Source organism: Notolepis coatsorum (genome assembly GCF_963971535.1).
Source record: "Notolepis coatsorum genome assembly, chromosome: 1".
Taxonomy (NCBI): Eukaryota; Metazoa; Chordata; class Actinopteri; order Aulopiformes; family Paralepididae; genus Notolepis; species Notolepis coatsorum.
The window spans coordinates 167306482-167328153 of NC_140165.1; the positions used below are offsets into that span (position 1 = coordinate 167306482).

Genomic DNA, 21672 nt, shown 5'->3' on the forward strand with positions numbered 1-21672 from the left:
GTTAGTCGTATGCCAATTCCCAGTCCCTTCCTGGTCGCTGCGCACTTACCCCCCACAGTCAGATCATCTGGGAGAGTGGAGGCTACCACGTGCTTCCTCCGACACACGTCCAGCCAATCACCGCTTCTTTTCACCTGGCAGCGCGGATTCTCATTGAGAGGGCGTAGCGTGTGGGAGGACCACACTATCCCCCTCACGTCCAATCCGCGCTTAGCAGGCGCCCCGACCGAACTGTAGGAGTCGCTGTTTACAACGACCCGGACCCACCCCGCCAGCTTCTCCCACCCTCTGATACAGCCAATTGTATCAGTGCAGACGGCCAGCCAAGCTGGTGACAACCCCGGAGCTGTGAGCTGGATTCGAACAGGCAAATCCAGCTCAGCTCCGGGGCTGGTGACGAACGCAATCTCCGCTCGGCCACCTAACCGCCCCGATTTGGGTATATTCTAATTGTGGTAGAGGGGATTGTTTCTTCTACCAGAGTACAGACAAAGTCAAGCACCGTTTCAGTGTATTCGTTAATATTGGCTGTGTTATCACGGAATACACTCCAGTCTGTGCATTCCAGTGCAGCTTGGAGTGCCTCCCCTGACGTCACGGTCCAACACTTAACCTCTCGCGAGACCACCGGCGTTCGCTTGAGACTTTGTTTATACTTTGGTAAAAGAAAAATGGCGACGTGATCGGACTTACCGAATGGGCTAAGAGCCTGTGACTTGTACCATTCTTAAATTGCGAGTATACATGGTCTAATATGTTCTCGCCTCTGGTGGGACAGGTCACATGCTGATAGAAATTCGGCAACACCTTTTTAAGACGCGCGCTGTTGAAATTTAGTAATTTAGCTGACGCTTTTATCCAATGCGATTTAGAGTTGTACCCTTCCTGATGACTTGTCGTACAGAACTTCTATCAGCTGAGTAACAATGTTCATCAATGTGTTGAGTGCTACAGTGTAGGTTAGTATATTAAGACAAGTGCATGACAGTAAGGTTAGTTAGGTTTAGATTCTTTAATATTAAAGAGCATACAGTAGCAGCAGCAATAACAATGAACAGCAATGTACCCAATGCTTAATGTGTATTGTCAGTCAAAACAGTCAGTTATCATTTGTAATAATTGTGTGTGTGTTTCTAGGTGATTCTATACTGCCTGATGGGTGTAGAGAGACATGGGGAGTCGGAGGCGGGCTTCCTGCTTTATCTCAAAACTGGCAACCTGCATCCAGTACTGGCTAGTCATATGGACAAGAGAGGTGCGTGCACACAGTCACACACACACACACACACACACACACACACACACACACACACACACACACACACACACACACACAGTCACACACACACACAGTCACACACACACACACACACACACACACACACACACACACACACACACACACATGTATTACTTTATACTAATATTGCTGCCATAATTGTATGTAGAAGACATGCATTGTTTGTTTTAATTTAATCTGGGATAGATTATCTAGTCTACAAAGAGTCATTGGGTTGATATAGTCTGGGATAGATTATCTAGTCTACCAGGAATCATTGAATTGATGCAATTTAGGATAGATTATCTAGTCCAGCGGTTCTCAAACTACGGGTCGAGACCCAAAGTGGGGTCGTGGGTAGGTGACAGTGGGGTCGTGCATTGGCAACAAAAAATAAAACTCTGATCGAGTTTTCCACCTGGCAGCTGTGTGTATTTGCCATGTCTCGCCCCTTCATCAACGGAGGCCGACACACAGTATTCCAATACACATCTCACCACATCCTGCACATGTATAATTGCGGGAGGGGCGGTCTGGTTTTTTGTGTGTAACCTGGACTTGCAAGGGTTTGTTGTCAGAAGCGGTGCTGGTTGGCCGCGATGAAATGGGTGCTGTGCATAACCAGCTGCTATACCACACTGAAGTGAGGTGGCTATCTCGAGGCAAAGTATTAAATCGCCTTTTTTAACTCTGAGAAGAAGCACAGATTTTCCTTGCAGACAAAAACAACCCATGCTGGATTAAGAAACTCTGTTAGTGGCACTACAGGATAATCGGCAGAGATTTTGGGGTATTTACTCTGCCTGATGGCTTTTTGTAGGAACAGAATGTTGCCAATTTTTTTTTGAAGCCCATCATCTGTAGCCACTAGAAGGGCTCATTGAACAATTTCGGAGAGAGAGCGTGGACAATTTGGACAACTGGGTCAAAGATCTGTTCATGACGCAGCAGGCCTCCCACTGTCTGAGCAGGAAGTGCTTTCGTGTGACAAGCTACTGAAAGTCAAGTTCACTTGACAGGCCCTTGCAAAGTTCTGGATATCAGTCCGGAACGAGTACCCAGAGTAGAAGTGGATCTCCGCCAAAGCACACATGAACGCATTTTCTTTTCATGTTCTGGCAACTTATTTTGGCAAAATATGCCTCGTTTTATAAATGTGTATACAGAAACAATTCCGTTGCTTTTGTTGATAATATTCATTAATTTCATTGATAACATAGTGCTGTAATCAAATGTTCTAATAAATATGCATGATCAAGTTCAATAACGTGTGCTTTTATTTTTATATTCCTTATTTCCACGTTGAAATTACGCAATACATTAACTCAGTGGTTCTCAAACTGTGGTACGCGTACCACTAGTGGTACTTGGTGGTACTGCTGGTGGTACTTGAAAACATTTACAAAAAAGCACAAAAAAAATTAAAAATAAAGATTTGCAGTCAGGCCACTGCACTTAGAAGCAGGCCAGGCCAGTGTTTCTGGTTGCGGCGGCGCGATAGTTTGATAACCTAAGTGGGGAACAACCAGGAGATCACTGTGACAGAGAGTAATGCAGTCTAAACAGTCATAAATCTTTAATTCAACTTCAGCCCTGATCATAACCATTTATTTTTAGATTTTTTGTAATGTCAGATAAAAAATGAAATACTCCCACTTTTCTGAAAAGAGTTGGTGTTAAATCTGACATTACAAAAAATCCATCAAAATCTGTGTTGCTGCTAATCATTGACACATGCCTAGCCTGTAATAATCCCCCCCAGAAAAATTTACTTTGCATTTGATATATTGAAAATATTTAACTTTTTGTGTTTTTTTTAACAATAATTTGTGATGCCATCACACAAACTGGCATTTAAAGGGTAAACATTAAAAAATGCCTGCACCAGAATGCAGGAAATTAAGTTTTTGTAACAAGTGTGTGTGTGTGTGTGTGTGTGTGTGTGTGTGTGTGTGTGTGTGAGAATGACGGACAATTGCTTGCTGTGTGAGAGAGAGAGAGAGAGATAGAGAGAGAATTAAGTACATTTGCTGAAATACAGTTCTTAATTTTCTCACTTGCTATGTGAGAATGTTAGTTATTATGTTCTCAATGCCCCTTGCATTGTATGAGTTGTGTAGAAGCGTTTGCTAGTTCTAGTGCTATCCCTTTGTACATTGTGGCTGTGTCTGACAAAAGTTAACAATAAATAATGGTATTAGGAATACATTTGCCTCCTGCGTGAACTGTGCATAGCTGAATAGACTGTATTTTAACGCCGGTCATATGGTGGTACTTGGAGAGCCAGCTACGTTCTCAGGTGGTACTTGGTGTAAAAAGTTTGAGAACCACTGCATTAACTCATTGGATGCCGCGGACTTGAGCATCGTTTGTTCCTACCACGCCAACGCTCTAAGACAGGGGTTCCCAAACTTTTTCAGCTCGAGACCCAAAAGAGAAATTTGTTGTTTCCCCGGGACCCAAACTTACAAAAATACATCATGAATTGCCATAACATAAGGCGGCTGGGTGGCGCAGCGGAGATTGCGCTCGTCACCAATGCAAGAGACTCTGGTCTCGAATCCGGGTGTCAGCATTGCCTCCGGCTTGGACCAGCCGTCATACTAACTCAATTGGCAGAGTTAGAGGGTGGAAGTCGATGGGTGGGGATTTGGACGTTGTGGACAGCGATAGGGATGGGTACCGTATTCGGTACTTTTAAACGTACTTACCGAAACATGTCGGTACTACAGAGTATCGATTCACGTGAGATACCGTTGTCGGTACTGTAAAAAAAAATATATATATATTTTTTTAACTTTTTTTTCTTTTCATGTCAACGTTCACACGCACAATATACGCTTACCTAGGATTTGACTTGATTCAACAACAAAGCAGTTTGGGCAATGGCAAGCCGAAAACGGTCGAAAGTGTGGTTACCGTAATTCCTCTAATAGTAACCGGGTCTCAAATACAAACCGGGTCTCTATTAATGGCCGGGTGCGCTCTTGAGCTAAGCAATTATAAGCCGGCCTCCTAATACAAGCCGGGTTACTAATATACTGAGCTGCATACTGAGCTAGTTACTTGATTTCACTTTGAAAACGTTGAAATGACCAGTGACCACCTGTAATTGCACTGTTTACTATTTCATACAGTACTTGGTTTCAATAAATGAACCCAGTACATTTTACTGGGTTCAAACTGACACAAAATGTTGATTTATTCATTATGATCAGTTTGAAATATAGGCCTCCCTCTTATACAGGCCTCCTCCTAATACAAGCCTGGTACCCGCTACAGTTGAAACAAATACAAGCCGGGGTTACTATTAGAGGAATTACGGTATTTGAAGTTTGGATATTTTTTTTCACAACTGAGGTAGGGTAGATTACATTTTTAGAGACTAAAGTACCCGGAAAAAAAGGTACCGTTGGGTACCTGTATCGATTCACAGGTACCGGTACCGTATCGGTTCAAATGTGAACGGTACCCATCCCTAGACAGCGACTCCTACAGGTCGGTTGGGGGACGCCTGCACAGCAGAGACAGGAAGTAGCGAGGGTAGTGTGAGCCTCCCATGCGTTACACCTCGCCACAGAGTCCGCGCTGGCAGGTGAAAAGATGTGACAGGCTGCCTCCTCGTGTACCGGAGGGGACACGTGATGCAAGGCTTCTATCCTCCCTACAACCCACCAGTGGGGGGCATAGTCGAGCAACGTTCAAGACAGGGGAGGGGAGAATTGGAAATATAAAATTGGGATGGGAGAAAAAATAGAAAATAAGGAGAAAGTGGATCAAAAATAATAATGAATTGCCATAACATACATTTATAAACTACTGATAAAGAACACAACAAACCATGAATTTAAAATGTATATGAAATGTATTTATTTCATTATAAAAGTACATCACAGCAATAATCAAATTTGCTGAGTGTAATGTTAAGTTTCTCACCACCTCATAAAATATGTACATACAATTTTGTAACACTTTTAAATGAATGGTAAATGGCTGCTTTTTTATATAGCGCTTTTATCCAAAGTGCTTTACGATTCGTTCCTCACACTTTACCCATTCACTCACATTCACACACCGACGGCGGAGGCAACTATTCAAGGTGCCAACCTGCTCATCGGGAGCAATTAGGGGTTAAGTGTCTTGCTCAAGGACACATCGACACGCTGCCCGGGAGGAGTGGGAATCAAACCGGGAACCTCCGGATTGCCAGACTACTGCTCTATCTCCCGAGCCACTGTCGCCCCTTGAACAAACATGTTCTACTCTCCTTTTCTATTTATCACCCCTTTTTCTCAACTCTCCATTTCTTACCCCCTCCTTCTGTCCCTCAACCTTAAACCCCAACATTGAGCAACATTCTGATACATTTTTACTGACTTATTTAAAAATTCTACTGACCTGACATGCTAGAAGGGGTATAATATTTAATCTATGGCACAATGAAATCTAATGAGAGGTATGTGGCTGGTTGACGTTTTCAACCAGCAGATCTATTCTGGGCTTGGTTTTTGAAAGTGCTATTCTGAGGTCATGCTGAGCATTTAGTTTGTTTCTGTATTTGTTTTTCAGGTATGCTAGAGTAGAAAACCCAGATTCACACAAGTATGTGGTGCCAAACTGAATCAACACTCTACAGCTTTCCTAGCCAAGCAGGAGAACTCTACCTGCTGGAGATGAGCAATCCAAAAATGTATTCGCATATCATAGAATTGTTCAGATAACTTAATATAACGTTTAGAAACAGCAGCAGTCTTTCAAGTGTATTTAAAGGTATGTGCTTGTTTGTTTGTCAGGTATATGTACAGAGATCAGTACAGTACAGGTAGTGCAGGAATACTTGCATGATTGACGGCCTTTATGGTGGTTGTATTCCATTGAATGTCCTTTTCTGTACAGTTGCACATTGCTGTACTCCACCCAGTAGGTATGGGAGTTTTCCGTTATTTGTCATGTTTTCAAACTCTCTTTGGGTGTTTGCAATTCATGGGAAGTATATGTCTCTGATATCTTGGTACAGTGGGCAGGTTGTTAGAAAGTACTTGAGAGAGGCTCCGATTGAATCCGGGACACAGACATGCAGCCAATGTGACTGACAATGGCTCTGTTCATGGTCACGAATGGATTCCAGCTTCATTGATTTACTACTACAGATGACAAACGTGTTGTTTCTGTATTTTTTCGGCACACGGAACAACTCATCACTACAGCCCAGCATCATACTGTAGCCAGTCTCTTGAAACATCGCTATCTCCAAACTACCACTCCTCTCAGAACTTTATTTTATTCTGTGGTCCCGCTCGCACTGCCGCACTGGGTTTTATTTTTAGCGGTCGGCTTACTCCTTCCATAGTTACACATATTTGTAAACAATTTAACGTTATTAACACATTGAGCGCCACGCCCCTTCCGGGAAATTAGGCCTAGTACGCCAACGCTTTAATCAATGGGAGGACAGGGATATTTGCGAGTGCTTAAAATATATCTTAAAATTATGGCTATGGGTCTAATACACCCGTCGCTTTTCAATGACTTGCTTGCAGTCAACATGTACGAAACGGATTGTTTTTTCATCAGTACATTTCCGTTTTATACCGTTTTGAATACGAGTATAGTTTTGGTGATTTCTAGTAATTCCAGAGAAAGACACGATAATAGCCCTTTAGTGGAATACACAAAACACGTTGTCATAGGGCGGTTAGGTGGCGTAGCGGAGATTGCGTTCGTCACCAACCCCGGAGCTGTGGGGTTGTCACCAGCTTGGCTGGCCGTTCACACTAATACAATTGGCTGTATTAGAGGGTGGGAGAAGCTGGCGGGGTGGGTCCGGGTCGTTGTAAACAGTGACTCCTACAGTTCGGTCGGGGCGCCTGCTAAGCGCGGATAGGACCTGAGTGGGATAGTGTGATCCTTCCACACGCTACGCCCTCTCAGGGAGGATCCGCGCTGCCAGGTGAAAAGAAGCGGTGATTGGCTGGACGTGTGTCGGAGGAAGCATGTGATAGCCTCCACTCTCCCAGATGATCTGACTGTGGGGGGGTAAGTGCGCAGCGACCAGGAAGGGGATTGGGAAATGGCATACGACTAACATTGGGATGGGAGAAAATCGGAGGAAAATGGAGGGGGAAAAAGATCAATAATAAAATTAAAAATTAAAACACATTGTAATTTTTTGGCTGATTTATGAATGGTTTTCAAATAAACGCTAGATTATCGATAGTATATGTGTCCTTATGCACGATACAGAAGCGGGCTGAAAAATCGCTTATCCGTGCCTTGCTCAGCGCCAATGGCACGCGCACACACACCTGCTCCGATGGCGGTGAAAGGAACATCTGATTAACCCAAGACTGGTAACATAGATTCCTTACCTCACATCTGATGTTCTGCAAAAAGATGAATCCAATTCCTGATCGCCATTCCAAATATTGATCGCGTTTATTGATCCAACGTTATATCAAACACATAATCCACGCTGCTCTGAGTGTCCCCAGTCCATCCGTTATAACGATACTGCATGCCCGAGAAGGAAAACCTGGACCGGAGTTTTCTTTTGATGCACATCCCCAGCCAATCCAATCCAATTATGTGCAATACCATCCGGGAGACGATAGGCTGCGGCATTTGCCCTTTTGCGAGCTCAGACCCATTCCCAACGATAACATCAGGTTGGATGGATGAAAATAAATGGATATCGAAGAAATAAAACCAGACTATACTCGTGATTGGCGTTCAAGCGATGGCGAGTTAACCCGACTATACTCGTGGTCGGCGCTGAATGTGTTAAGCTAACGTTAGCTAATCGTTATAGCAGCTAACGTCGGGACAGAAGGATAGCGGCTGTGACGTTGGTAAACAAGCCATCAAGGTCACGTTTGATTGGTTAGAATGGTCACTGTCAACTCACAAGGCACGAGTGTACAAACTAGCGAATGTACAGAAAAGGGACGTTCGGGGAGCGGGGAGGAGGAGAGATTTCGAGCCCTGTGTTATGCATTTTACTCTGCCAATTGGCGACCCAATAAAAACGGGTCTGCAACCCATTTTGGGTCGCGACCCTAAGTTTGGGAAACGCTGCTCTAAGAGATGGGAATAAGTGGCGGTGTTTGCAGTGCTATACCTATATTCTATATTATAGCTATGGCCCATTTGACATCAACTATCTATCGTTCAATATGTGAAAAAGAATAAATGTTTCGATCCATATGTTTGCGTGTTATACCGTGGTGAATATAAGTATAGTTGGAGTCTTTTAGAGTGATCCCGTCCCAGTATTTGTGTCCATCGTGTCGCCAACAAAATCCACCACAACAGATGTATCAGGGGCATTTGACGCTTCTCAATGCGATTGGGATAACAGCTCCACTCGCCTGACAAAGAAAACTGCGCCCGGAGACATTTGAACATTACACAGGCCAAGATATAAGGTTTCAAAGGGTGCTCGATACTGCCACCTGGGAGGATGTGGCCGGTATTGCACTTTGGCGATCTCAGGATGATTCCCCATGTTAACCCCCCCCCCCCCCCCCCCGAGTCTGTGTGCCTGTAATGAATAAAAATATCGAATAAAAGAAATAACGATGAAAACCCGACTATACTCGGGTCTGGCGCTGATTGAGTTAAGTGTGGGGGCGCCAAAAGAAATTCCTAAATAAAATGGGCTTGTGGTATAATGTTTGAGAACCCCTGATCTAGTCTACCAGTATTGAGTTGATTTCATCTGGAATAGATTTTCTCGTCTACCAGCATTGAGTTGATTTAATCTGGGATAGATTATTTAGTCTACCAGCATTGAGTTGATTTCATCTGGGATAGGACGTCTACCCAGATGGGAACTAACCTGGGTGTGTTTCTCTCAGAGCTGATGAAGATACGGAACACTCTGGTCCATCACCTGAGCAAGAGCCTGGAGAAGACGGCGGGGCAGAAACGTTTGTCCAAACTACCTGACATCCTGACGGACCGACAGACCTGCCAGTACTGTCCTCAGAGGAACAACTGTGCCCTGTATGAGCGGTAAGACGGGACTAATGGATCCTGACGGATAGAACTGATATTTCACCAGTTAATTAGCTGTATTTTACTGGCTCTAGCAAGCACATTTTAAAGCATTTTTAGTAGTTAGTGATATCATGAAACTAGAGTTCTTGAGGAATCCGTAGGGGGTAAGGGGTAGATTACTTCAAAGTCAGGATACTTTTTGATGGGTGGAAAATGGGAATGGCCATATTGAAGGAGGTCTCTTGAACCCGTATCTGAATGAAAACGAGAACCAACACCCGGGTCAGTCTTTAGTATTCATTCACTGTAGGCTGCTTTGATTTTCATTCTGTCTTTCTGTGTGTCTCTCTCTCTCCCCCTCGCTTTCTCTCTCTCTCTAGGGCGGTGGAGAGCAGTGATCCAGACTACATGTCCCATGATGCTATACAGGACTTCCTGGTACAAGAGACGGGTCACCTGGCTCCTTCCCATCTCGGCTACTTCTCCCATTGGCTGCTGCTCTGCTGTCTGGAGGCCGTTACCATGGAAACCAAGAATGGCCGTAAGCACGTCTGGCTACAGACCGCCCAGGAGAGGTATATACACACACACCAGTGGAGGCTGCTGACCACATTATTATATTATATTATACATTAAATTATACGCTGCAACACCCCCATTCCTCCCAGGTGTCAGGCTCCTCATTCGCTTCCATTCATTTTGGGGACCATGTTTAAATATCATACTTCTGAAGTATAAACAAACTATACTGCTGTGACGATTTCAATAAAACAGACCATTCTGAGTCAATGGTACAGCAAAACTGTACATTGGAATATCTTAACATGTATTTACCACCTTCCTCTGCACGAGGCCACAGATGGGTTTTATGTAACACAAGGACAATGAATGAATGAATGAATGAAAACTTTATTTAACAGATTGCAGAATGGGTACAATACAGTACAGCTCAATACATACAATTATTAAGGGGATGCAGACCAGAGAAAGACTTTCGTCTTGTTTACATCAGGGTCCTCCATTTTAAATTCATCATAACATGACATACAGATAGACAGTACTGCTACATCTATATATGACATACAGAGATATAGACAGTACTGCTACATCCAGACATTTATGACATAGCAGATCTACAAATATACATTACTGTTTAAGAGTACAACGCCTGTCATATAGACCTATAGCGTTGGAAACTCTGATTAAGGAGAGGAGAGGAGAGGAGAGAGGAGAGGAGAGGAGGAGGGGGGGATGAGAGAGAGGAGGAGGGGGGAGGGGGCCACGGCGGACCAAAATAAATCGCTCGTTACCCACAGAAAGGCAGAACGCATAAAATACAGCCAATTAAATCATAATCAACACAGACCCGCCCCACACAGCTACTAAATATAAAAAAAGAAAATTCACTCACCATTGACGACGTTACTTCTTAGGAGGAAATAGTGTCCCTGTTGCTCCTTGTAAATGAAATCCACCCTTCACTCTTTTCTGATGAAACGTTCAATGCCCTCCTCTGCAGTTGCCAATCCAGCAATGCAACAAACGGCAGTCTTTTGTGATCTAATCAATCCTTCATGAGGATGCTGTCGAAATCCACTAAACATTGTTCTGTTGATGCGTGACGCGTTCCATTTTCGGGACTCCGACAGGTGGTCACTCAGACAGTCACCCAAGCGATTCACCCAAATAAAGTTTTCATTAATTTGCTGTCTCGTTATAACACAAACAGCTCACCATGAACCATGACCAGCTTAATTACGTTAGTTAGCATCCAAGCTAGCGTGATAACGTTAGTAGTTATTAGCATCCAAGCTAGAAACTGCTAGGCTGCCTGCTTACAGTACCTGCAATAATGTTGTCATCCTCCTGGACAGATAGACTTGTTAAATCATAATATCCACAGGTGTGTTGTGCTGGTCCTCAGTAAATGTCCCGCCGGCGAAAAATAAGTTGCTATTAAAGTGCTAAATGTTAGATACACTAATATAGAGGTTTCGAACGTGGCTGCTCTGTTAATAAAATGTTCAATCAATCCCGCGAGGGGAGAAACAGCTGTGTAGCTACAGAGCTGCAGAGTAGGAGCCATACTCTGATTGGATGTCAAGGCTGTCAATCATTCAACCTCCGTGTAGCTACAGAGCTGCAGAGTAGGAGCCATACTCTGATTGGATGTCAAGGCTGTCAATCATTCAATCTCCCATTCAATGGCAAGAGTTTAAATGCACGGACCGTGCTTAGATGACGTTAATAGCCTATTTTGATTGGCTATTATTTATTATTTATTTAATCCTGGGTCAACCTGTGGAGTTATTCTGCACGAATATTTACTGCAGTCATTACTGCAGTGCAGGCCTGCTCAGAGCTGTCAATTTTGGCAATTTTTTGAAAATTGAAAATAATAACAATAAAATTAAAAAGAAATATATATATATATATATATATGTAAATTAATAATAATTATGAATTATGAGTGAATTTGTGTTTCACGTGTTGTCATAGAGAAACCTCCACACACACACACACACACACTTGTCTCCTCTCCTGTCCTCTTATCTCCTCTCCTCCTTCATTTCAGACATATAACAAACATTAATGCTAATAATAAAAAGGGGATTTGTCATCTAATTGGTGAGTGTCTTTGTCTTGCTAGGGAGGAGAGTGGGGGTTGCTTGGGTAACCTGCAGCTCATTGGCCCAGTGACTGTCCAATCAGAAGGTGTTTTCCTACATCACTTCCAGCGAGTGGGCGTAGACTCCCAGCATGGCACCAGCAGATTGGCTGAAGGGGACCGCATTGTCATTAGCGACCAGGAGGGCCGCCTTGTCGCTGTGGCAACAGGTTACCTGTGTGATGTCAGCACAGCTGCGGTCAGCTGCACATTAGACAGGTCAACTTGAAATACTTAAATTAAATACTATGTTATAATCTGACAGGTCAACTATATTCAATACTATGTTATTATCTGACAGGTCAACTTTAGATACTTAAATTAAATGTGTTTTTAATTGTAACCGGCGTTGTTTCATGTTGCTGGGACCTGACTAAATACAGTAGGTTGTGTTTCATGTTGCAGGGACCTGACTAAATACAGCAGGGTTGTGTTTCATGTTGCAGGGACCTGACTAAATACAGCAGCAGGGTTGTGTTTCATGTTGCAGGGACCTGACTAAATACAGCAGGTTGTGTTTCATGTTGCAGGGACCTGACTAAATACAGCAGCAGGGTTGTGTTTCATGTTGCAGGGACCTGACTAAATACAGCAGCAGGGTTGTGTTTCATGTTGCAGGGACCTGACTAAATACAGCAGCAGGGTTGTGTTTCATGTTGCAGGGACCTGACTAAATACAGCAGGGTTGTGTTTCATGTTGCAGGGACCTGACTAAATACAGCAGGGTTGTGTTTCATGTTGCAGGGACCTGACTAAATACAGCAGCAGGGTTGTGTTTCATGTTGCTGGGACCTGACTAAATACAGCAGCAGGGTTGTGTTTCATGTTGCAGGGACCTGACTAAATACAGCAGGGTTGTGTTTCGGTGTGATCAGGATGAGGGGGTGATGGGCATGAGTACTCACCTCTCCAATCTGTCTAGACTGATGGTCAACTCCCAAAACAGGTGTGTATGTGTATATATATTTAGGGCTGGGACAATATATGAATTTTTTTTTTTATTGAGTGTTGATCATCAATTTCCAATATTTCCGCTGAAATCTCACGGATGTTGAAGGGGAGAATAAAGAAAAGCTTAGGGTGGAAGGGTTTTTAAATCTCCAAGGGTCCCATATTATTTTAGAAAATATTCTATGTTCTTGAAAGTGGTTGATTTTGAGGATCGGTCTAATTCTGGGTTCAGGACATAATTGAAGTCTCTCCCCAAAATTATATATTGTGAGTTCAAATTAGGGATTGAAGCCATAATGATGAGAAAAATTTATCATTATCATCCAGCTAAACTGTCTGGCAAACTGGAATCTGAGCTTAACTGAGTAAAATGTTAGCATGTGTTAGCAATGTTAATGGTAGTCAGTGGGAGCATGAAACAAGTCATTTCCCAGAGACGAACTTCATATTCATAACCCCTTGTCTCCCACTAGCATTGCTAACACAGGCTAACATCTGCTTCCAACTTGACGTGTGATGTCATTATGGAGGGAATTAAAGGACTCCTAGTTTCAGACAAATGGGACTCTGTCTCTCTATCTATCTGTCTCTCCGTCTGTTTATCTGTCCAGTGGCCGTCTCAGGGAGCTAGTTGTGGACTTCCGTCTTCCTCAGTTCATCTCCAGTCTGAGTTCTGTTTTGCCCAGAGAAGCTAAAGAGACGGTAGCCAACATACTGAAAGGTTAGAGTTCTGTTCTACTCTATTCTGTTCTACTCTATTCTGTTCGGGTTTACTCTGTTCAACTCTACACTCTACTCTGTTTGACTCTACTTTGTTCTACTCGACTCTGTTCTACTCTACTCTGTTCTACTTTTCTCTTTAACTTTTCTCTCGTCTACTCTGTTGTTCTACTGGACTACTCTGTTCTACTTTGCTCTGTTCTGCTCTACTCTTCTAATCTACTCAACTCTACTCTATACTACTTTACTCTGTTCTAATGTGGGCTGTTCTCTCTCTCTCTCTCTCTCTCTCTCTCTCTCTCTCTCTCTCTCTGAAGGCCTGAACAAGCCCCAGAAGCAGGCTATGAAGAAAGTGTTGTTGTCTAAAGACTATACTCTGATCGTTGGCATGCCTGGCACGGGCAAGACTACTACCATCTGTACCCTGGTAAGACCCCTAAACTACCATCTATATCCTGGTAAGACCCCTAAACTAACACCATCTGTACCCTGGTAAGACCCCTAAACTACCATCTGTACCCTGGTAAGACTCCTAAACTACCACCATCTGTACCCTGGTAAGACTCCTAAACTACCATCTGTACCCTGGTAAGACTCCTAAACTACCACCATCTGTACCCTGGTAAGACCCCTAAACTACCACCATCTGTACCCTGGTAAGACCCCTAAACTACCACCATTTGTACCCTGGTAAGACCCCTAAACTACCACCATCTGTACCCTGGTAAGACCCCTAAACTACCACCATTTGTACCCTGGTAAGACCCCTAAACTACCACCATCTGTACCCTGGTAAGACCCCTAAACTACCATCTGTACCCTGGTAAGACTCCTAAACTACTACCATCTGTACCCTGGTAAGACCCCTAAACTACCACCATCTGTACCCTGGTAAGACTCCTAAACTACCACCATCTGTACCCTGGTAAGACTCCTAAACCACCATCTGTACCCTGGTAAGACCCCTAAACCACCATCTGTACCCTGGTAAGACCCCTAAACTACCATCTGTACCCTGGTAAGACCCCTAAACTACCATCTGTACCCTGGTAAGACCCCTAAACTACCATCTGTACCCTGGTAAGACTCCTAAACTACCATCTGTACCCTGGTAAGACCCCTAAACCACCATCTGTACCCTGGTAAGACCCCTAAACTACCACCATCTGTACCCTGGTAAGACCCCTAAACTACCACCATCTGTACCCTGGTAAGACTCCTAAACTACCACCATCTGTACCCTGGTAAGACTCCTAAACTACCACCATCTGTACCCTGGTAAGACCCCTAAACTACCGCCATCTGTACCCTGGTAAGACCCCTAAACTACCACTATCTGTAAACCTGACCTTAAACCCCTGACCAGGTTGGATTTGAAATGTTATTCCGATTAACAAGCCTGAACAAGCTGTGCAGAATTGCTTCTCCTCTGTGATGTCACAAGGGCAACACAAGCAGTACATTAGCTTTAATTTATGAATTAGCTGTGCTTTTTGGAGCCAGGAAAGCTGCTGTGTTCAATACAAGAGAAGAAAAAGGTGCTGTGAAATAGGGCTGGGCGATATGGCCAAAAATGATATTGCGATAACAATATCGATAACAAACAAAAAAAATCGATAAAAAAAAATATTGAATATACATTATTATTATTATTTTTTAAACAACAGATGTATGTTTATTTTGCAGCAATTCTTTGTCATTGCCGCCATCTTTAGTGTTACATCCCCTCACACTCCAGTTCTCAGGCTGCAGCTGGTTTAAAAGCTAAAGTAAACCGGCTTCTCTGCTGGCTGTGGCTCCAGGAGAGTTGAACAGTTCTGGCTCTGCTAGTTTATTTTCTATCTTTTGGCGCTTTTTTGGTGGACAAACCACCGCACATGTGCACTGTGACTCGTGACTGGAGTCTAGTTCTGCTAGCACACATAGCCTACTGTGTACAGACGGTTTCAAAATGTATTTTAAATTAGAAAGCAAACAAAATAAAAGAGAAAAATAAATCTGAATTTGGTCAGTATTGTCATTTGGACAAGCAAAGCCATTACTTTAAGTTGCAGGCAAGAAAGACAAGTCTGTCCACTGTCTCTGGTTTTAAAACTGCCCTGTTGCAGGTTACAATATCGATATTTTCTTTTTTCGATATCGATTATTAAAATATATCGCGATAATTATCGTTATATCGCCCAGCCCTACTGTGAAATAAATAATGAAAATCAGTTTGTCTCCCTTGCTCTGTCACCCCATATCTTTCTCTCTCCGTCTCCCCATCTCTCTTTGTCTCCCTCTTTCTCTCTTTGTCTCCCTCTTTCTCTCTCTCTGTCTCTCTCTCCTAGGTGCGTATCCTCCATGCGTGTGGTTTCAGCGTGTTGTTGACCAGTTATACCCACTCAGCTGTTGACAACATCTTGTTGAAGCTCAAACGTTTCCGGATCGGTTTCCTGCGTCTTGGGCGGGTCCAGAAGGTATCTGCTGACTGACAGCTCAATCCACCAATCAGTCAATCTATCAACCAATCAGTCATCCACAGCTATGGTGTCTTAATTCCTTTGCACAATTCAGTATCACTCCTTGCCTGACAACAAGCCAGCTAGTGGGGGTAGCATTAACAATAACCAGTTAACATGCAACGGCCCGTATTCGGGCCCTCTTTAGGATGATGTGCCCACCGGCGCCACACAGCCGACCACGGCTCTAGTAGCACACCATGTAACGACACAGCCGACCACGGCTCTAGTAGCACACCATGTAACGACACAGCCGACCACGGCTCTAGTAGCACACCATGTAACGACACAGCCGACCACGGCTCTAGTAGCACACCATGTAACGACACAGCCGACCACGGCTCTAGTAGCACACCATGTAACGACACAGCCGACCACGGCTCTAGTAGCACACCATGTAACGACACAGCCGACCACGGCTCTAGTAGCACACCATGTAACGACACAGCCGACCACGGCTCTAGTAGCACACCATGTAACGACACAGCCGACCACGGCTCTAGTAGCACACCATGTAACGACACAGCCGACCACGGCTCTAGTAGCACACCATGTAACGCGCTGCGTCGCCAAACGGCCGACCCGGCGTCCTTTGCCGAATGTCTTCCCCTGCTCTGTCTCCCATTTCCTCCTCTCCCTCTCTCTCTACCGGACTGCCAGTGCCCGGTAGTACAAACTAATACAAATCTACAAAAAACATAATTTTTTTTTTAAAACATAATATATGGAATTGAAAAGTGAAAAACACACAGAATGCAATATCAATGAGGAAACAGAATACTGGATAACTTTTCCTTTTGTACACCAAAATCGCTCTTAATCACCTATTTCTGAACGGACTCTTATGAAATTTGGACCTGTACTACATAAGACTTCAGGCTATGGACCTGCAGTGTTTTCCAGCTTATACCATATTATATTTGTTTGGATATTGCAACTACTACAGAAAAACGTGAGTGTACAAGTACAACTCAAGTTCAGCCCTATGTTACTCTATTTCATTAGCACTAAAAGTGATTTTTCTTTATTGTGTAAGAAACTTCAGAATGTTATCTTTCAAAAGAGATCATGGTTATGCATGTGCTATAAGTATAAAGATAAGCTTTGCAAAAAAAGTATGCAGTCCTCGAGTTCAAGTAAAAAGATTAAATTGCCACTTTTCTGGGCGCATGTTATGTGGTTTTAACCAAGTGCTAGACCTAGTAGTCCACCTGGCTGACGGCAATGGCTTTGTTTCTGTGGCTCAGAGAGCGCATTGTGGTCATGGAGCTATTCCAACAAGCTAACTGGCTAAACTAAGCTAACAGGGAAACTACTTTTTCTTGTAATGTTAGCAATGATAACATGAGTACACAAGAGCTTTTAGGAGGGATCGCCTGGAACAGAATACAAAATACCAGAAGGATTTATGAATGGTTGGAATAATAATGGATGTGATGCAGAGATGTTATCCTTATGAGTAGCAGCTGCTAACTTAGCGTCCACTGTCTCGTAAGTTTGTTACTCCAAAACACACACACAAACATAGTCAGACAGTGGTTAGAGGCTGATGGCAAACCATGCAAAGACACATTCTGAGATGTGAGACCATTTTTCTTATAGCCCATCTTTATTTATACCTATGTTCCTCTCTCTCTACGTCTGTCTCTCTCTCTCTCTAGGTCCACCCAGACATTTATCCGTTTACAGAGGACAGTTTGAGGAGTAGAGGAGGAGGCACCTTGAGTGATCTAGAGCAGCTTTATAACAAAGAGGTGAGAACCAGTTACAGCTCCTCCTTTAGAACTAGTTAACCCTGTTTTAAAACCATTAGAACCAGTTAACCCTGCTTTAAAACCATTAGAACCAGTTAACCCTGCTTTAGAACCAGTTAACCCTACTTTAAAACCACTAGAACTAGTTAACCCTGCTTTAAAACCATTAGAACCAGTTAACCCTGCTTTAAAACCATTTGATTCGAGTGTATTAGAATACATTTATTGTCATTGCACAAGTACAACAAAATGAAATTGGCATCAAAATAACCAGAGTGCATCTCTCTCTCCTATCTCTTTCTCTCTCTCTCTCTCTCTCTCTCTCTCTCTCCTCTCTCTCTCTGTGTCTCTCTCTCCTTGCCCCCATGTCTCTCTTTCTCTCTCTTTGCCACCCATCTCTTTCTTTCTCTGTCTCTCTCACTTTGCTCCCCATCTATCTGTGTGTCTCTCTCTGTCTTTGCCCCCCATCTCTCTCTAGTTGGTGGTAGCTACTACCTGTATGGGTATAAAACATGCTCTGTTTTCCCATCGGAGGTTTGATTTCTGCATCGTGGACGAGGCGTCTCAGATCAGCCAGCCAGTGTGTCTGGGGCCGCTGTTCTCCGCTGAGAGGTTCGTCCTGGTGGGAGACCACCAACAGCTGCCCCCCATCGTACAGAACCAGCAGGCTCGGTACGTATATGCTGTGTGTGTGTGTGAGTGTGTGAGTGATTATTGTGGACAATATTGCGATTGTGATATAATAAATAAATGGAGTCTACTTGAGTGAAAATGCAGAGACTACTGGTAGTTTTGAAATGTGTATTTCTCAACTCAAACATACAAACCTAACCACATGGCAGATGAGCAAAGTAGTGTAGATAGATAATACAATGGATCAAATTAACTTACCAATGGCAAGGGTACGTCTGTGGCAAACAGTGGGACCTTTGCCGTCATTAACGACATTACACCACCTTAACACTTTAAGGATCGTCCAAGAGTTAACTCGTGATTCGATTCCACCCGTTGAGGACCAGAGCCACGAGTTAACTCGTGGCGAGTTGTTATTGTTTTATTCCATATTTATAACGGCATTAACGTCCACGATCGACATGCAGGACCTACCCACATATTTGATTTTCGAAACATGCAATACCGGCCAGATCCGCTTAGGGGCGCCATCGCTCCACTGCAGTATCATTGAGGGCGATTGTAAAAAAAAAAATCTTTTAGTCTGTGGGCATTTCATATGAGCCTCGGTTCCAAACGAAGACCCTCCATCTTTGATCCCGTTACCGAACGCATATTTCAGCCTGGAATAATGGGATTTATGATTAGCCAATGGACATATCGATCTACCAGATTCCGATGACTAATGACGAAATGCTGCCGGGGATCACATGGCCTGACGGTAGGATACTATTCCCCCAAATTACAGCTGGATTGGACATTGTTTTAAAACCTAACGTGATCGATCACTGACATTGGCTACCTGAACGCACACTGTATTGCTAATCAATAATACTAATCGGCGTTCCCCGCCGCCCCCATTTCATCCATAGATGCTCTGTAATAGTCCGGATGCTACGCAGTTTGTTTTATTTCATTCGTATATATACAGCAGAAATGGCGTTTGATATAACGGCGCCAACGTTTAGCCTATTATCTAGCTCCCGGGAAAAAAGACGAGACGAAAAGTGCGATAAACCTTATATTCACAGCGCTATAAAATGACAACCAACCGATGGATTTTTATTTTCTTTAAGCCATTATGAAGGCACGGTTTATGCACTCAAGTGACAATGAGAATGGACAGATGGCAATACTATAAATGATATATATAGCTCTTAGAAAGTACATCGGTTTGTTGACAAACCCTGGTCCTCTACAACCATATTACACTGCAAACCGTGGTCCTCAATGTGTTAACGATGTTACACCGCCATAGGGATGTTACACCACCGAAATCGTCAATCCTGATTTTCTAACGGCATTGATTGATTGATTGAAAACTTTATTAACAGATTGCAGAATGGGTACAATACAGTACGGCTCAATAGCCTCGCCGATAAGTTAAATGCATATCTATAGGCAAATTTTAAGTCCCTCATTACCCCAATCAATCAGATTATATTTCTTTAAATGTGCCTGCTGGCAGTAGGCTTAATGGAATGAATAATCGAATGAGATCTTGCTAGCGAAAATAATTAGTTCAACTCTTTCAGAATAAGTAGATAAAAACAAGCCCAAAGCGTATCTAATTGATACGATAAATATAAATTCAAGGCGCGAACCCCGAAATAACGGTGTCAGAGAGGCTTGGAGGCTATTAACAGTTTCACTATCATCCATACATGCATTGAATTGATTAACCTTTGGTTTATACCAGTCATGTTCATCACCCTCTTGTTCATCATCAGATAACAGTGATTGAACAGAAATGCATTTTCTCAAATTCATTCATCAAAACGTCGGGCTCGTTCACTTTTTCTTTCACTCGAGTCACATCCACGTCATCAAGTCTGTCAAACAGCGCCTCTCCTCAGACATTTTAATCCCAGTTACAATATCACAATAACGTGTGAGTGACAGTGATACAATTCAACAATCCACAGATTCAGATTCCTCGTAATTCACATCCACAATCCACACGTGAAGACGCTTAAATTTATGCTTGAATGAAAAAAACTCCGGGTGCTCCGGTTAAATAAATACATCCACAGCGGAGAATATGAAACGAATCAGAGCCAAACGCCTGATAGGTTTCATTCATTAAAAATATCCCTGCGGGATTCACATTTGCAATGCTCCGTTATTAAAATAACCACATAATGTGTGTCGCGACTCACGAGCGCCGTATAGCTATGACGTGCATTATTTAGGAACTAAATAATTATTTACAAAGTAAATCCATAGGCTGAATATGATTTATTATCAGCATTTTAGGTCTATTTTACATTTCAAAAGCCCCCTCTAGAAAAACGAAGCACAAAAACATAATTCAGAATAGTATAATGGGATCTGTGAGGAAGGGAGCTGGCATTTTTTTGTGAGGGCGTGGCCAGTTTATCCAGCTAACTGAACTAAACCTGCGCTGGAGCAGGTTCAAATTTTTCGATCCGTTGCCATAGTGATTTAGACAAACCTGCTTCGTGGAACCGAAAAGCTTGACTTATGTCAAGTTATCCTGAAGATTATCCGGCTAACGTATGGGGAACAGGGCCCAGGTGTTGTTAAATGACACAACAGTCAATGCGGTTCCGCCAATGACATTCTCAATAACCTGCATACAAATTTCTTTTTACAACATATTCACTGAACGGTGCATCAGTAAGGCACACAGGATCCTGAAAGACCCCAGCCATCCAAACCACAAACTGCCAATCACATGATTTTCAGAAGATCGGGATCGGGGGGAAAAAATCGGGAGAAATTTTATTTTATTAAAAAAAATAATAATAATAATGTATTCAACAAACATGACCATGTTCACGTCTTAAACTCATACTGAGGCCTTAGTTTTGGTTTTAAATTACATATCGTCATTAATTTATTTATTGTTGCACAGAGCAGAAGAATTTGCCAAAACAAACGCATTTCCTTTGATTTACACGACAGTGACGTATGCCGAAAATAGCAGACCTACAAGCTCACAACGCGTCGCTCCCGCAACACCGGCAGGTTATGTCCACCTGATGACTCGGAGCAGCTAGACAAAATGTCAGAAGTTTGGAAGCATTTAAAAAAATGTACCGAAGCCAGTCCAATAGCCAGTTGCAATGTTTGCAAGGTGGACGTTCCACGTGGAGGAAAGAACAG

At 43.2% G+C, this 21672-nt stretch overlaps 1 protein-coding gene across 4 annotated transcripts in view; it reads left to right on the forward strand.

The window, feature by feature from the left end:
• The window catches only part of dna2 (DNA replication helicase/nuclease 2), a 137118-nt gene that overhangs the window by 95946 nt on the left and 19500 nt on the right, over nt 1-21672 (forward strand). For 3 of the 4 annotated variants that reach the window (XR_014620191.1, XM_084323615.1, XM_084323616.1), the window contains exons 10-19: nt 1138-1255; nt 9136-9292; nt 9658-9852; nt 11928-12164; nt 12778-12891; nt 13508-13617; nt 13934-14043; nt 15947-16075; nt 17779-17871; nt 18350-18543. Coding sequence is in view for 3 of the 4 variants with exons in the window: in XM_084323615.1 (XP_084179741.1) it covers nt 1138-1255; nt 9136-9292; nt 9658-9852; nt 11928-12164; nt 12778-12891; nt 13508-13617; nt 13934-14043; nt 15947-16075; nt 17779-17871; nt 18350-18543 (1457 nt within the window). In the remaining variant the exon portion in view is untranslated. The remainder of the gene's footprint in view (nt 1-1137; nt 1256-9135; nt 9293-9657; nt 9853-11927; nt 12165-12777; nt 12892-13507; nt 13618-13933; nt 14044-15946; nt 16076-17778; nt 17872-18349; nt 18544-21672) is intronic. The other variant, XM_084323617.1, reaches the window with a different exon arrangement.